The sequence below is a fragment of the Myodes glareolus genome, chromosome 12, assembly GCF_982192425.1.
Source record: "Myodes glareolus chromosome 12, mMyoGla1.1, whole genome shotgun sequence".
Taxonomy (NCBI): domain Eukaryota; kingdom Metazoa; phylum Chordata; class Mammalia; order Rodentia; family Cricetidae; genus Myodes; species Myodes glareolus.
This window is the reverse complement of record NC_142037.1, coordinates 24804843-24820431: the sequence shown is the minus strand read 5'-3', so window position 1 is coordinate 24820431 and position 15589 is coordinate 24804843. Positions and strand designations below refer to the sequence as shown.

Genomic DNA, 15589 nt, shown 5'->3' with positions numbered 1-15589 from the left:
CACAGGCTGTGACTAAAGGACAAGAGGCAGGGTCCTCTTGTGTCTAAGCACGGATGAGGACGCTGGCCTTAGCTTTTTGTGACCTGTGGCGGCCTTGGCCTAGCCCTGAGGACCCTTGGATAGGAACTTCGCGTGATGGCATCTCCCCTGGTACTCGTGGCGGTGGCCTTGCGCAGTGAAGATGGTGGCAGCCCCATGCTGTTTTCCTGCCCAGCCTGCTCTGCAGTGCCTAGCCACCACCTGCCCAGTGACCGTGTTCTCCTGCTTAGAGCCCAATCACTGGGGTGCAGGAGGCTCAGCTGCAGACAGTGCACCCTTTGCCTCCTCCTTGGCTCTTCCTGCATCTGCCAAGAAGGTATCCTCACCTAAGGGGGAAGCAGAAGGTGGATGCCGAGTCTGTGCCTCTGTGTATTGGCTCTAGGAGACAAAACAGTAGTGCACCTGACCTGAGTTTGTTCGCCCTTCATGACACCATCTCCTCCCATGACAGATGTGTTCTAAGAAGGACTCCAGGCAACCCAAGGCGTGATTGGAATTTAAAAGATAATTTCTGCCATCCTCTGACGCAGTCTGTATGCTGAGCTGAGCTGAATGTCCCCCTGGGATCAAAAGTGCTGTGACCAGCACTCCAGCCGGGACTGGAGGAACATCCCATCTGGAATTCTTGCACAGAGAATGACTACTTTCCCCCAACGGGGCAGCCATTTTCCCAGGGAGACGCTCAGAGCGGACACCTGCATCCACTTTGTCCTCTCCCTCTGTGCGGACTCTGCCAGTAGGTCAGGCTGTGCCAAGCACCTTGAACCCTCATTATCTTTAATTAGTGTTTAGGAGGTTAATTAGTGGCAGGGCTCATCTTTCTTTAATTACTTCAGCGGTTGAGGCAGGGGGTCCTCGAAGCCAGCTTTGAATTATTCTGTTTGTCTTCGTGCTAATTTGAATTGATAAAGTCGGATGTTTACTGCACAGATGAGCCTTGGTGGGCTGCTAGGGAAACTTCAGAGTGATGGACACAGTTGTTTTTAACTGTAATTAATTTGCAGGTTTAGGGACCTCGGGAGCATAACCGTCAGACAGACAGCAGTTTCAAACCTCATCCAAACCCGAAACCCCAACAGGCAAATCTGTTTGTCATGTAAGGGCAAGTTCTTAAAAGAATTTAATTGATTATAAACTAGAGCTGGTTAAGTTCATCAATAAATGAATGATAAAAAATATGATGTATATACACTCTATACAACAACGGTGTATCGTGTGCAGGAGGATGGTTAGAACCAATCTATTGAGCTAAAGAAGCCAGACCCAGGGAGAAAGACCATGGTTTCTCTTCTATGTCAAATTAGACTTCAAAACAGCAAGACATGAAGCAGAAGGGGGATTATTTGTGGAGAAAAGGGAGCCAACAAGAGGGGAGGAGGGGGGAGGGAAAGAGATGGTAGTGGTATATCAAAGTGCATGACAGGCACACATCAAAAATGCCATAAGGAATCCCGTTTTTGTGTACAGTGAGTGTGTGCAGTTCAAAACATAAAACTATGTGAAAAATCGGTCTAACAATGCAGCTAAAAGACAGAAACAGAGAGAGAAAGTTGGGGGAGGCGAGAGAGACCGAGAAGTCTTACAACTTATCTTTACAAGTCATCGGTGGTACCTGGTTGTCAGCACTTAAGATTCCGGTGTTGACATGAGAAGCTGTCCCCCCACTTTCGCATCCCCCCTCTCCCCGCCAACACACACACATACACACACACACACACACACACACAGAGAGAGAGAGAGAGAGAGAGAGAGAGAGAGAGAGAGAGAGAGTACTGTAAGGACTCACATCCCAGACCATCAGGGTCTGGTTCAGAAGCTAATCTGCTTCCTTGGCTGGCTGAGCATTGGAGATGAATTGTGCTGGGCAAGCATCCACCATTGAGCCTCGCCCCACCCGACTTCCTTTTATCACCCAGGGCTTGCTCTCTCCCCTGCCTCTTAGCTGTGACAGCCACACAAAAGGTTTATCTTTGCCTTTTTCTAACGTGTGTATTTTATGTATATGAGCACTCTACTTGCTTGAATGCTTGCACAACCGAAGGGGGCATCAGATTCTATCAGAGGTAGTTGTGAGCCACCATGTGGTTGCAGGGACTTGAACTCAGGACCTCTGAAAGAGCAGCCAATGTTCTTAACCACTGAGCCATCTCTGTAGCCCTATCTTTGCCTTTTTTTAAAAAAAAAAAACACGCTCCTGCCACCATCTTTGGCTCCCTTCTTCCCTGTTTCATCCCTAACAAGAAGTATGCTCATCCTTAGGGAAGACTGAATACTGCACCCGGGTGACATTTCCACCCAGCAGGAAATTGGATCCCAGCGATGTGACGAGGTCTGAGAAATAACAGTGACAAGATGTGGACCCGGTCATCCCATTGTCCTGGAAATCCCATCTTATAAAAAAGGGGTTCCCTTCAACTGCATCTTAAAACATCAGTGGTCCAGCTTCTACCAGTGAGCATCTACCACTCGGCCACTTGTCAGTCACCTGTCAGCCCAGCCAATAGCTCTGAGCATCCTCATTGTACCAGACACAATGGTGCTGGAGATAAAACCAAGCAATGAACTGCTTGCTCTGTAGAACATAGTTCCCGACAGAGAACCCAAAAGTTAATGCTAGCTACATGGTCAGAAAACCAAAGCAAAGGTGGGTGCTGTCTTGGAGAGTACTGTGGAGGGGGCTTTCATCCTGCTGGGCAGGAGGCTGGGAGGGAGTCCGTGGAATAAACCTAGCAAGAGCGCAAAAGCAAATATAGAGGCCTGGCCATGGCAGGGATAACAGTCGTATGGCTGGAGCAGAGCAAAGGAAGGGAAGCAGTTGGAAACAGCTTGAGAGGAAGTAGGTCTTTTGAATTTTTGACTGTGTGGCTTTGAAATAAACACTATGCATGGTCCTGTGTGTGGCTCCAGCTTCTGCAGCTGAGTCTCCACGCCTAACTTCCTGCTTCACAGGGTCCTTCGCTTTGTCCTTTGCCCTGCTGGCAAATCTGCGCAATTTGCCTAGACGGTCCCTCGCCCCATTCCGCCTAGTCCTCCTTAACCTACCATATAGTGTTCCCCTGGGGCCTCCTAATTTATCTGTTCCTCGCAGCCCTGTGACTCCAGCCTGGCCTCCCCTAGGCTCACCCGCCCTACCATGGAGCCCAGCCTGCTTCGAAAGAGGCCTTCCTACCTCATTTCGGGTCATGGAATGAGGTAATGGCTTCCACATGTGCTGCGACTGTCATTCAAATTCTCCTTTGCCTGCTCAGCTAGTGAGTGCCCGCAGGAGGTGGAGGCAAGAGATCTGGCCCTTGGGGAAGCTTGGCAATGCTTAGAAAGGCCTGAGGACAGAGGGACATGAATGAAACAGGAGATACATAAAAAATAGACAGGGGTTTTTACCTTCCTTTGGAGATTATTAAAGATTCGTATGCAATCAAGGAATAACTTAGGGTCACAGGTCCCCTTTCCCGCTTCCCTCCAGTGGTGACATCATTCAAAGCCTTAGCACAACATCAGGACCGGGAAATTGCCATTGATATGGTCACCATCAGAACGTTTCCATTCCACCAGGGTCCTGCATGTGGCTCCTTTGCATTTGCCAGCTGCTGTCCCTGACGCCAGGCAACCATTGAGTTGCTCTCTAGTTTGGCAATGTTGTCACCTCAAGAGTAGTAAGTATTTAAGTAGAATCACATCATGTATTCCCTTTGTGCAGTGCCTCTGCCCCCAACTTAATTTTCTAAAGATTCTTCCAGCTTATTGATTCTATCAGTGTTTTTGCCTCTTTATCGCTGAGTAGTATTCTGGGATATTGGCATGCCGTACCTGGTTTAACCATTCACTCATGAAAGGACATGTCGGTTCTCAGTTTGGGCCTGGGGAGGAAACAAACAATTATAAATATTCACAAAATTTTGAGAGCATTATCTTCATCTCTATAGGACAAATGTCTAGGAGTACAGTAGCTCTGTTTATGGCAGCTATATACTTATTTTTAAGGCTTACTTATTTTATATATATTAGTGTTTTATATTATATATTTAAGATGTATTTACTTTATTAGTGTTTTTGTCTGAATGTGTGTATGTGTACAACATGTGTGTCTAGTACCCACAGAGGACAGAAGAGGGTGGCAGATCCTCTGGAACTGTAATTGTTAGGAGCTATGGTACGTGTGCTAGTAACTGATCCTGGGTCCACTACAAAGTAGCAAGTGCTTCGAATCACTGAGCCCTCTCTCCAACCCCATATATTTCATTTTTGTTAACTGGTTGATGCTTAATCTTTTGAGACAAGGGCTCACACTGTAACCCTGGCTCACCTGGAACTCGCTGTGTTGACCAGAGGGGGCTCAAACTTACAGGGCAATCCCGCTTCTCCTCTAAGTGCCGTCAATGGAAGAGCGCAGCCCTGCACTGGGCTACCTGTCTGCTTTGACAAGCCGCCATTTATTTAGCTCATGATTCTGTGGGTTGACAGTTTGGGCTGCCCAATAGCCACAGTCATCTGACTTAGTGTCTGAGATATAATGCAAATATAAACACCATCTTCTTAACGTGTATTTTCACAAGATTGTAGCATATTTGGTGATAAATTGTTTTACAGAAAAACCAGGCGTCTTCCATTTCTGGCGGTGGTGCAGTAGTAACCCTCCCAGTCCTTGAGAGCAATCCCTGCCGCCATTTCTTTGCTACTTTGGCCATTGTGATCCTGTTCAAGTGGTATCTTATGTGTTTGAGTCACATTTCCCCGGCATCCCTGATGTCGAGTGTTCCTGTGCCCCCCGGGTCTTAGCTGTTGAGATGTTGTCAATGATTCTTGTTCATTTTCTAGCTGGATTGTCTGCTGTTATTGAGTTCTGAGACGTCTTAATATAGTCTAGATACTGACTCTGGGTCAGATATGTGGTCCATAAGTTCTGTCTCTACTCTTAAAGCCTGCCCTTCCAGCCTCATAGTAAAATAATCTCAGAAAGAAAGCCATGAACTTCAATTGAGTTCCAATTTCACATGGCTTATGCTTTTGGTGACTAGTCTAAGAATTCTTTGCACCCCACATTGCCCCCTGAATTGATTTTTTCCCCTCAAAGTCTTATCTTTATACCTTGCTTTAAAGTCTGCATTGCATATTAAGTTAACCTTCTATGAGGTTCATGACTTAAGGCTTCTTGTGTTGTTTTCTTTTATTGCCTGTGTGTGCATGATTTTTCCAGAACCATTTGTTGAGAAAGCTTTTTCTTCACTAAATTTCCTTTGATCATTTGTCAAAAGTTAAATGGAGGGCATTGGTGTGACTCTGTGGTGAAGAGCTTGCCTGTCACATGTGTCTTAGTTAGGATTTCTATTGCTGTGAAGAGACACCATGACCATGATATAAAGGAAAACAGTTAATTGAGGTGGGTTAGAGTTTCAGAGATGTAATCCATTATTATCAGAGTGGGACATGGTATCGTGCAAGTAGATATGGTGTTGGAGAAGTAGCCGAGAGTCCTGCATCTTGCAGGCAACAGGAAGTGAACTGAGTGAAGCTTGAGCAAAGGTGACCTCAAAGGTCACCCCCACAGTGACACACGTCCTCCAACAACGCAGCACCCCCTAATAGTGCCACTCCCTTTGGGGGCATTTTCTTTCAAACCACCCCTGCATGTGAGGCTCTGGACTCCATCCCTGCCGCAGAACAAAGGAATGGAAAACAATTACATGGAAAGCGTTTGGGGAGGGGTTATTGCTTCTGGGTTCTTCTACTCTATTCAATTCTATTTTTTTTCTAGTCCGTCTATATCTGTGTGCTTAAAAGGTCCATGCTACATGGGGGCATTGGGGGTAGGTTGAAGAGGGAGGGGAGAGGCAGGGAGGGGAGCAGAGAAAAATGTAGAGCTCAATAAAAATCAATAAAAAATAAATATATAAAAATAATGTTAAAAAAAGAAGCTAGAGCTAATGGGCCAATCAGTAATTCAATTTAAAAAATAAAATAAAATTTTTAAATGAATAAAAATACTACAGCCACGGCATCTGTATAACTACAGGAATATCATGTATCTTTGAGTCGGGAAGACTGCTACCCCACTGCAATATAACAATTGCTTGTGCTTTTCCATATTTAATATAATCTTTTCAGCATGTGTCTCTGTGTGTGGTGCAACTATATATGTGCATGTATGCTCACAAGTGTGTGAGCAGGTGCACATGTGTGGAGGCCCACACATTACTCATTGAGACAGAGTCTCTCAGCTGGAAGCCAGAGCTGGCTGGTATGGCTCCTCTAGACAGCCAGCTTGTACTGGGGATCCTCTGACTCCATCCTCTGAGTGCTAGAATTGCAACGGGGCACCACGCACTCTTAGTGAATATGGGTTCTGGTGATCCAAACTCCAGTCCTCACATTTGGTGCTCATTTAGCAAGCATGTTAACCCCTGAGCCAGCCGTGTTAAGGATAACCTTACCTATGCCACAAAAATGTTGTTGGGACTTCGTTAGAAATTACATTAAGCCTTTGCTTTAGCAAACTGAGGAGAGTTAAGAGTAGTCCGTTTTGTAACCCTTACAAATGACAAATCGCTCCACAGTTATTTAAATCTTGACTTGAGCCATGCAGCTTTCAATTCACAATAGTATTAATGACTTGTTAGCTTTGCATATAGATATTTCAGATATTTCTTTTTTTTAAATATTTATTTGTTTATTTATTTATTTATTATGTATACAATATTCAGAATACAGAGAGGGCACCAGACCTCACTACAGATGGTTGTGAGCCACCATGTGGTTGCCGGGAATTGAACTCAGAACCTTTGGAAGAGCAGGCAATGCTCTTAACCACTGAGCCATCTCTCCAGCCCCAGATATTTCTTTGAACAGTTGTAAGCTGCGTATTTCTAGTTCCAGAGTCCATATGTTAATTACTACTTGCTCATTTTTGTATTTTGGGGTGTCTGTATCATGTGACTTTGATGAACTCACATATTATTACTGAAAGTGTTCTGACTAAATATTGATGATGTATTTTCTGAAGTTTTCCAGACATTCTATCAACTACAAATGCAGGCACTGTTATTACTTATATCCTGAACCCCAGGGTTTTTTTTTTTCTTTTCTTGCCTTATTGCATAGTCTAGAACTTCTAGCACCATGATAAATAAGAATAGTAAGAACAGCCAGGTGGTGGCGCATGCCCTTAGTTTCTGTACTCAGGAGGCAGAGGCAGGTGGATCTCTGAGTTCGAGGCCAGCCTGGTCTACAAAGCAAGTTCCAGGACAGCCAGGGCTACACAGAGAAGCCCTGTCTTGAAACAGCAACAAGAAAGTAAGAACAAACACCTTTGCTATGTTCCCAAAGGGGAGCACTCTGTTTTCACTGAGTATGATTTTAGCTGTAGGGCTTTTTTTGTAGATAATTTCTTGTCAAGTTGAAAGGTTTCCATTTAGCCAGACAGTGGTGCTGCACACCTTTAATCCCAGCATTTTGGAGGCAGAGGCAAGTAGATCTCCAAGTTCGAGGCTAGCCTGGTCTACAGAGTGAGTTCCAGGACAGCCAAGGCTACACAGAAAAATCCTGTCTCAAGAAAAAAAAAACTTAAATTAAAATAAACAAAGAAACAACAAAAGTTCCCATCTAATCTGCCAAGAGGAATTTTGTTTTTTAAAAGCCATGAATGGGTGTCAAACTTTATAACATGTTTTGACTGTGAAAACAAATAGCCTATTAACAAGGTGGGTTCCTTCCACTGATGTCTGTATATGGAACTATCCTTGTATCCCCACTATAAAAACATGTTTTCAGAATTCCACTGTAATGTATCTATTGTGATTGTGAGTTCTTAGAATCCTTTTTAAGATCTGCTTTTGGCACTTCATTATCAATACATAACTGCTTACTCAATTGCTCGTTTGGAAACATTCCTTCCCTTTATATCCTGTCTCTATCTTTACTTATAATTGTCTCCTCACCATGCATCAGGTAGTGCTTAATTTCTACTTAAGCTCGTCCACCATAACTTGGAGAACTGCAGAAGAAAGACTCGTTCCGTTATGTTCTCTTTCCTTCCACTGTATACCCCAGTCCGTTTTCTCTCTTTTCTCTCTCTCTCTCTCTCTCTCTCTCTCTCTCTCTCTCTCTCTCTCTCTCTCTGTGTGTGTGTGTGTGTGTGTGTGTGTGTGTGTGTGTGTGTGTGTGCATAAGAATGTCTTTAGATACAAAGTCTCAATTTCCGTTTGAGAATGTCTTATTCCTTCTTGTTTCTGAAGGATGGTTTCCTGGGGCTGACAGTTCATTGGTTGACTGGCTGCTCTCCAGCAGGGGGGAGACTGTCCCTCCTCCTGGCCTTGGTAGTTTTTCATGAGAAACACATTAACGTTCCAATTAGCCTTCCCTCCAGATAAGGTGCGGTCTCTCTTTAGCTACTTTGGAGATCTTACCTTTATCTTAGCCTTGGTAAGCCAAATTAAAGCCTTTCCTGTCTTGCATTTCTTCAATGTTTCTCTCTTTTTGATTTTGTTTTGTAAGTTTAGATTTCCCAACAAATTTGGGACTCATTCAGCCATGATTTCTCCCAGTGCCTTCAAGCCCAGATGCTTCCTCCTGTCTGTGACTGTGGAGAGATCTTAGATCTTCAGCCACCCCCGCCCCAGGTCCCCAGACTTCTTCAGTCCTTTTGATCTGTTTTATCTCTACGATTCAAACTGGGTGATCTCTGCTACTCCATCTCCTTCTAGTCCGTTGACTGTTTCTCCTCTCCAGCCATTTTCCTGGGGAGCCCGTCTGCTAAAGGTTTTTTTTTTTTTTATCTCAGTTATTATGTATCTTGGTTCTAAAATTCTTTTTATCTCCTGGCCAAAATTTTTTGTTGTTTTAAGTTTGCTCATAATTGCTTGTTGAAGCGTTTTTGTCATAACCACTTTAAAGTCCATTAGATAATTCCACTGTCCCTGTCATCCTGATGATAAAATCTGAACGTTAGAGACTCGGGTTTTAAATGGCAGCCTATACTTGTCAAGGGTCTTGTCAGACTTCTCCCTGCTGATGCCTGCTGGGCAGAAGAGGAAGTTCCTGCTCTTCAGATATTCTCTGTAGACACTATGGGTTCTGGCTCTCTAGTTGAGCTCCCCTGACTCGCAGTGAGCAGGGGGAGGAAAGACCGCACACTGGCTGGCTGGAGGTAGACGTCCAGTTTCCTGTGGACATCCCACTGGTCTCGCTGACCCTTCAGGGAACAGGACTAATACACCATTGGCTGCCAGGGAGGACTATGGGCTCTCTGTTTGCAGGAGGTGCTGCCAGACAGCCTCTTGACGGTGTCTTCAGGATGCAAGCCCAGGCTTCCCCTTGGTCACAGCTGGGATGGGTGGGAGAGAATCACGGTTTCCTCTAGGGTGTCTGGCTGGGATTAAGAAGGTTATCGACTGGCTGGGCTGCCCTGTTTCCCTGCTGTGGCTACAGAGTAAAGGCTGAGCTCTTCTTTATCTGTTCTTGTGAGCGTTTGTGAGCTTTTCAGCTCTCAACCTGAGGTGTGAGGTCAGTGGACACTTGGGTTTCCATGTTGTGGCTACTCAGGGCTCTCCCTTCCTCCCACCGCTTTTTCTGGCTTATTAGTTTGTTTGTTTTTTTTTTTCACACCTGACTCCAGACTCATCAGGAGTCGGCAACAGGAGTGATGGGATGCCCCCCTCCACCTTCCTGCTCTCCAGGTCTCTCCACGCAGGGATTTGACATGATCGCTGTTAGTTTTCTGAGCTAGCAGGTTCTGGTGATACAATGCCATTTAGAAGAAGCTCTATGACCATTTCTCTCTCAGCTGCTGCTGCAGGTCCGAGGACAGGGTAACTGCTTGCTGACAATGTGCTTCCTCTTGAATTTCCCTCCTGACCTCACTGAATTGTTCACATTACTATCCCAGCTGTTAATCACAACATAACACTTTCAAATGCCAGGAGCGCCCCGCCCTCTTCTGTGGATGCTGCCCTCAGCATCCTGCTCACAGCCTATCAGCTTTTACCTCTGCACTGACTGTTGGCCCTGTGGGCTGATACTGTGGGCTGATACCACCCATTCTGAGGCTGAGGATCTGTTTCTTTCCCCTTTACTCTGCGTACCGATTTGGTATTGTACTCCCTAGACAAATTCTCCTTTTGGCAGGAATCTGCCCAAGTTACCTTGTGAGAAAATAAGGTTTTCTTCGACGCTCGGAAGCGTTCCCTAGTCCCCACCATCTGACAGCTTGTCTAAGTAACCTAAGCAGCAGGCCATTGCCAGCCTCTGCCTCCTGGCCCCCAACTCTGATAGTGAGATGGGAGGACAGGAAATATTGCCTACTTATTTTTGGAATAGAATTTAAGATTGTTCATTAACCTTGTCACACGCTCAGCTACGCTGGCCTGCTGCAATTCCTTGCGATCTGAATTTAAAGAAAATACAGTGTTTCTTCTCTACAAATTCAGACTTTTGCTCACAGTCTTTACACTTTAGATGAGCTCTCTTCCCTAGGACACAAGAGATACTCTATGGTGTTCAAAGCACAATACAGAGGTATTGATTTGGGCCACTTTGGCAAATCTGCTGGAGCCTGAGCTCGGTCCTGTCCTGGAAGACACATGAAGAGGCAAAAGTTGGCATGATCACATCGAGGTACACACGAGAAGAGGACAAGCGGTCACAGCATAGTCCATGAAACTTCTTACTGTTAGCCAAGTCCTCTGTGCTCAGCCTGGTGTTGGCACTGGGAGAAATGCAGAAAGAAAGACAGTCTCTGAGGAATCTCGCTGTGCACATAAATAACACAGTATAAGGCCCTGAGCGTGCTGGTAGAGCTTGTAGTAGACTCAGCAGGGTGAAATGGAAGAAACAACTCAGAGAAGATTCTAGAAATTTTGTAGAGCAATAAGCTCTAAAGCTGTACTCTGAATAGTAGATAGATCAAGTCTTTGCAAGAATGGGTTTTGTGGAAACACAACAATTCCGTTCTAGATGTGAAGTGTTGCGGTTGCTCCTGGGGTGCATTAGCCAGGCTCCCTAGAGTAACAGAACTCAGAGAATGAACCCCTCTCTCCCTCCCTCTCTCTTTACATATGCGTGTGTGTGAAAAAGTAGGCTTTAATGCCAGTGAAGGGATGGACTTGGCAGCAGGATGAGAGCAAGCAGGCAAAGCTAGAGCTTCCTTCTTCCATGTCCTCCTACAGGCTTCCCGCAGAAAGCGTGGCCCAGATCAGATCTGGAGCAAAGACATGTCTTCCCACCTCAAAGATCCAGATTAGAAGTTGATCTTCACGCTTCAGATTAAGCAAAAGTGCCTCACAGGTGTGCCCCCCCATTTTTGGGTTTTAGTTAATTCCAGATGTAGTCTAGTTGACTGCCAAGAACAGCCGTCACGTGAGGCAAGGGAGACTTTGCAGTGCCTTCTGAGTTGGGAGGAGCCTGGCTCTACCTGAAGGGAAGGGACCTATTGTAATCATCTTCATGTTGTTCTTATTGCTGGTTTTTGGTTTTTAGGGTGCTGGGGATGAACTTAGGGTCTTGAACTCTTTAGGCAAGCCTTGCACATCTATGTTTCCAAGAATGCCCAGTGGCTAATTTAACGATGAACTTCTAAAACTTATCTCTTCGAGGCTTTGTTATGGCATCTTCTGTGATGTGGGATCTGCTGGGGTGGGGGTAAAAACAGGCCAGTAGTCACTGGCTGCAGTGCTCCTACAATTTCCAGCCTTATGTGACTTCGAGGGGAGGGGAGCTCTTCCTAGCAGAAATTCGGACATGAGAGTTTATTTTTCTCCAGCACAACCCTTCCCAGCATGCACCTTTTTCCTCAGATGACTTATTTTCCAGGACAGGAACATAACACCTCCTCCAAGGTATGTCAGCTTCTAAAAAGGGCCCGTTTGTGAGGACTTGTCAGAGCTTCAGTTTCAACGTCATTATTGGGGAGGCACCAAGACCGCACGTAGCTCATAGCTAGGCTGAGTTCATGTTTACCTAACACCTTCCATACCAGTAGATCCCAGCTAGCTTACCTGCCTGTGCCAGCACACAGGGGGGAGTAAGCGAAGACAACACCTTACTTCAACACCCCCGCGGCGGGCGCTGGAGAAATGAGCTATCAAGATGCCAGCAGTTTGGAGGATGGGAGGGAATTGGTCTTGAGTCAAGACCTACTTCTTCTTTTTTAAAATTGAATTTTTCTGTTTTCAGTTGTGAAAAAATTTACAGAACTTATAATTTTCATTTTCAAGTCTACAGTTCTGTGGTGTTTGTGTTCCCAATATTATGAATCCCTGCCAGAGTCTCAGAGCATGTTCATCTCCCTAGAAACTCATCACACTTGAAACATTTATTCTATTCCCCCCCCCACACACACACACATGCCCTGCAGTCACTGGCAGCTTCAACTTGTAGTTTTCTGTTTTCACACATTTGCCTAGTCTGGAAATTTTGTATGTTCATGCCCAGTCTTTGGGACCAGGTATGTTTTCAAAGTATGCCTGTGTGTATCGTGGACCATGGCTGAATTCTTCTATACTACACAACATAATAATCCTTGTAATGAGTTCCTAGGGACATACCACATTTTGTTCATTAATTCATCAATTGATGGATATTTGATTTCACCCTTTCATGTGTGTGAATAATGTTGGCATGGGTGTTGGTATGCAGGGATCTTCTGATTCCAGTCTCAGTTAATTTGAGTGTTTCTAGGAGTAGAACATCTGTATCTAGGAGTCGAGCATCTGCTTCTAGGAGTGGAGCATCTGCATCTAGGAGTAGAGTGGCTCAGTGATATCATTGATATCATTGATTCAGGCTAACTTCTGAGGGACCATCTTGTAGTCCCACTAGTGATATAGTGGGTTCCAGTTTCTCCACACCTTCTCCAACCCTCATCCTTTCCTGAGAGTTTGTTTTGATTGTTTTCATTGCCATCCTTGTGGGTGTGAAATGGTGTCTCATTGTGGTTTGATTAGCATTTTCCCAGTCGTGAATATGTTGGCTACCTTTGCATTTGCTTGCTGACCAGTGTGCATCTTCATTGTACAAAAATGTATTCAAGTCCTTTGTTCATGCTTCAGTTGGATTATTCATCATTTTGCTGCTCATTCGTAAGAGTTACTTATGTATTCTAGATGCCAGGTCCTTATCAGATATGATTAATTAGCAATTAATTAGCAAATGTTCCTTGTAGCATGAATAATAAAAATCAGAGACAGAAATTGGGGCTCAACCCAAAAACCAAAGCAAAGTAGCCAAGTCGCTAGAAAACTCTTACCTCGCCTAAGACTGGGTGACCGCAGACTAAGCAGCCACTAATCTCTCCTTGTATTTTATATTTCCTCTAGTGATGGGATTAAAGGCATATGACTCCCTAGTATTGAGATTAAAGGTGTAAGCCACCACCACTACCTGGATTGGCTTCTGCATTGAGTTTGTGTAGCCCAGGGTGTTGGGAGAGGCCGCTTGTTTGTTCCCTGCTGCCCAGACCCTAAAATAATCACACAGAAACCTTATTATTTATAATACTGTTTGGCCAATAGCTTAAGCATATTTCTAGCTAGCTCTTATATCTTTGGTTAACCCATTTCTATTATTTTATATTTTACCATGAGGCTCATGGCCTACCAGCAAGGTTCTGGCTGGCAGTTCGCGCTTTCTCCTCTGGCGGCTCCTTGTCTTCTCACTGATCTGCCTTCTTTCTCCCAGCATTCAGTTCAGTTTTCCCATCCAGCTCTATTCTGCTGAGCCACTGACCAAAACAGATTTATTCATTAACCATAAAAGCAACACACAGAAGGACTTTCCTCATTACCAGGGTAACCTTGAACTCACAGAGATCCATCTGCCAAATTCTGGGTTTAAAGGTGTTGTCACCATTACCTGACCTCTAGTGGCTTTAGCTTTGCTCTGGTCTTCAGGCAAGATTAATTTATTAAAATACAAATAATATACCACTATAGTTTCTCCCATTTTGCAGTTTTCTCTTGCTCCTTTGTAAGATCCTTTGATATATTTTAACTTTTCTTAGATTTTTAAAGTTTCGTGTGTGAGTATTTGACCTGCTTATGTGTATCTGTACCACATGTATACATGGTGTTCAAGGCCATCACATCCCTTGGAACTGCAGTTATGGATGATTGTGAGCCGTCATGTCATCTGGCATGTCAATTACATAAGAAACCACTATGACTTAACAGCAAAAAGATAAACGATCCAGCAGAAACACTAAAGAAAGGATTTGAATGAATGAATCGGACCCTAGGTCTTCCACAAGAGCAACAAGTGCTTTTGACCACTGAGCCATGTCTCCAGCTCCACTTGTTTTGGTTTTTGTTTGTTTTATTTTGTTTTCTTTAGATTGGATCTTGCTACCTACCTATTTGCCCAGGCTAGCCTCCAATTCCTGGGTAGAAGTGATGCTCAGGTCTCGGGCTCCGAGTAGCTGAAGCTACAGGTGTGCCCAGTTTAAAGTTCTTAATTTTATGAAGTCAGTTCTAGTCTTTACTGTTTGGGTACATGCAGGGGCTGTGGTCTGCACAGATATCCTCAGGTTCCGGGCTCTTAGGGTGCTTGAACTTTCGGCAAACAGTAGTGAGAGTGGTGGACTTGTCTTCTCAGAATTCCAGCTGCTTCGACCAAGTGCCTCAGTGAGGAAAATGCCTCTCTGTCCTGAGCTCTGAATCTAAGCCAGAAATGTCCACAGGGCTGATGTCTGCAGCTTCCCTGTGTCTTCTGCCTGGGTACTCACATAGACTTCTCCATGTGTGTGCCTGTCTAACTCCTGATCGCCTTTCCATACAGATCAGGCCCATTGGTATGTCATTTTACCCTATGACAGGTCCAGTCTCCAAGTACATAATCATTCTGGGGTTGGCTTCAACATGGAGAGAGAGGTGGAGCAGGGAGATAGATATCTTCCTGGCTTGAAAGGGCATACATCCTGCCTGATGGCTCTGGAACAGGAACGAACCTTCTGATACAGGAGGCCACTCTACTCCTCTCGGTCTGAAGCTATCTGGATCCCTCAGAGAGGTGTTGGGGTGATCTGGGTCCTGACCTTCTTTGTTCTCTTGCAGGATGAATGAGCGTGACCGTCTGATCAAGCGACTTAGCAGGAAGACACCCCCGACCCTCTTCCGAGCAGGCTCCATCCAGCAGTGTGTCACCCGTAAGTGACAGTGGGTAGCAGTGGGTGGCAGATGGCACGGGGCATAAGACAGCCAGGCCAGGGATGGCTACCACACCTGACAGAGTGAGAATACTTTCTGGGAACTGAAGGTCACAAAATTCTTTGTGAGTACACTAATGGTCTGCTGGGAAGTTCCGCTGAACTCTGCCTGCCAACAGAGACATTCTCAGTGGGCAGAGAAGGATGGTATTATGTTACCTGCCAGCCCCTCCACTCCTCCCTATTTCCCAAGCCCAAGAAAGGTATAGCAAAGCCCTGAGGGCACAAAATCAGAGACTCAAGCAGAGAGCACCCATATACAACAGGCCGTAGTGCTGTGTTGTGGCTTCTAGGTCATCGTCATGGGCTCTGGGTACAGCCATGTTGAAGGGGTGAGGTAGAAGTCAAGGCATGAGGATTGAT

General features: G+C 45.2%; 1 protein-coding gene across 7 annotated transcripts in view; it reads left to right on the top strand.

Moving 5' to 3' along the window:
- Positions 1 to 15589, top strand: part of Atp8a2 (ATPase phospholipid transporting 8A2) — a 577323-nt gene that overhangs the window by 553260 nt on the left and 8474 nt on the right. For all 7 annotated transcript variants that reach the window (XM_087912148.1, XM_087912155.1, XM_087912154.1 and 4 more), the window contains exon 36: positions 15075 to 15166. In XM_087912148.1, the coding sequence (XP_087768274.1) occupies positions 15075 to 15166 (92 nt within the window). The remainder of the gene's footprint in view (positions 1 to 15074; positions 15167 to 15589) is intronic.